Genomic DNA, 1,316 nt, shown 5'->3' with positions numbered 1-1,316 from the left:
TCGAGACGTCAAGCAGCGCGCTGGTTGTGGGACCACAACTTTGTGAGGCGATAGACCGGCACGGGCCATGGCCCGACCCATGCGTTCAAGTGTTTGCGCCTCGTTCCACATGTCCAGTTCGCGCAAGTGTTGTTCCTGCGCCGCCTTATTCGCCTCATACATTCGTGGGAAGAAGGAGTTGCACAGTCTGAGAATTATTCTCAGATCAAGGGCAAAGTATGCTCTCACCTCGGGGTACTGGATCTTCACAATCACCTTTCGTGCCTCTTTGCCAGCGCGATATTCGGGCCTGAGCACACCCACATATGTTTGTGCCAGAGACGCCGCGCCAATGCAATTCGGGTTGATGGTCTCAAAAACTTCCGACAATGATTTACCTGTAGAATCATGAAAAACTTTGGCCATCACCAGAAATGGCCGCTCTGGAACGTCGGCTAACAGCGGTTTCAATGCGTCGTAATATTGGGGCGGCATGAGGCCCTTTTTTAACAACAATTGCTGACCCTTCTTGATAAAAAATCCACCCAAAGTGCAGATCCCGACAAAAGCTTTGCACGCAGTCCTCTCATGGAACTTAGTTTCCTCAAACGCCGCGCGCTCAGAGCTCCAATTCAAAATACGACCGCGTAACTTCAGTATCTTGTAATCGAGCCATGGAGGGATAATATGACTGTAGATCTGGAGGAGGCGCGAAACTGATAAGAAAAATTCAACCACAAGCATTGTAAATCACTGCCGGAAAAGTAAGTGCAGACAATGAGGCCAGCCAAAGAAACACGCAAGAATATTAAGACGGATCGCCAAAGTAGCTTTCTAGTCAATCAAGATAATAATTTGGCATAAAGGGTAAGTTGAGTGAGCCTCAAGGCCCACCCCACTACCCTAGTTTACTAGCTAAACTCCCTCTCTCTAAAATAGGTTCGGCTGGCCACGGGGAGAAAGAATTTCGCCGGCGGGCTGCTTCAGCAGCGCCGGCCAGATAAGAGCATAAGGAGCGAGTATCGACTGAGCTGCAATAATAAATAACAGCTCATTCTCTCTCTCTCCTCTGGGCGCTACTTTCCTGGCTAATCGAAGATTACCTGTACAAAGTAGCTTTCTAGTCAATCAAGATAATAATTTGGCATAAAGGGTAAGTTGAGTGAGCCTCAAGGCCCACCCACACGAAGTCCCCGAAAGGATCAATCGACGTACCTCTGACCTCGTCCTCCTGTGAGGACTTGGTCAGTCCATGGCGCATCACCCGGGTCCAGTGGATAAGCATCTAGACACGCGGGTGACAGCCGGTCTGGAGAAGGGAAGCTCGACTGGCCATA

The 1,316-nt window shown here is 49.8% G+C and overlaps 1 protein-coding gene across 1 annotated transcript in view; it reads right to left on the bottom strand.

The window, feature by feature from the left end:
* The window catches only part of AURANDRAFT_68874 (hypothetical protein), a gene marked incomplete at both ends in the record, with an annotated part of 2,818 nt that extends 1,554 nt beyond the window's left edge, over positions 1-1,264 (bottom strand). Inside the window, 3 exons of the mRNA XM_009044609.1 lie at positions 8-678; positions 1,060-1,082; positions 1,195-1,264. Of these exons, the coding sequence (XP_009042857.1) occupies positions 8-678; positions 1,060-1,082; positions 1,195-1,264 (764 nt within the window). The remainder of the gene's footprint in view (positions 1-7; positions 679-1,059; positions 1,083-1,194) is intronic.
* Positions 1,265-1,316: the final 52 nt, after the last annotated feature.

This window comes from Aureococcus anophagefferens (genome assembly GCF_000186865.1).
Source record: "Aureococcus anophagefferens unplaced genomic scaffold AURANscaffold_511, whole genome shotgun sequence".
NCBI classification, from domain to species: Eukaryota; class Pelagophyceae; order Pelagomonadales; family Pelagomonadaceae; genus Aureococcus; species Aureococcus anophagefferens.
The sequence above is the reverse complement of the archived record's forward strand: the minus strand, read 5'-3'. Positions and strand labels throughout refer to the sequence as shown.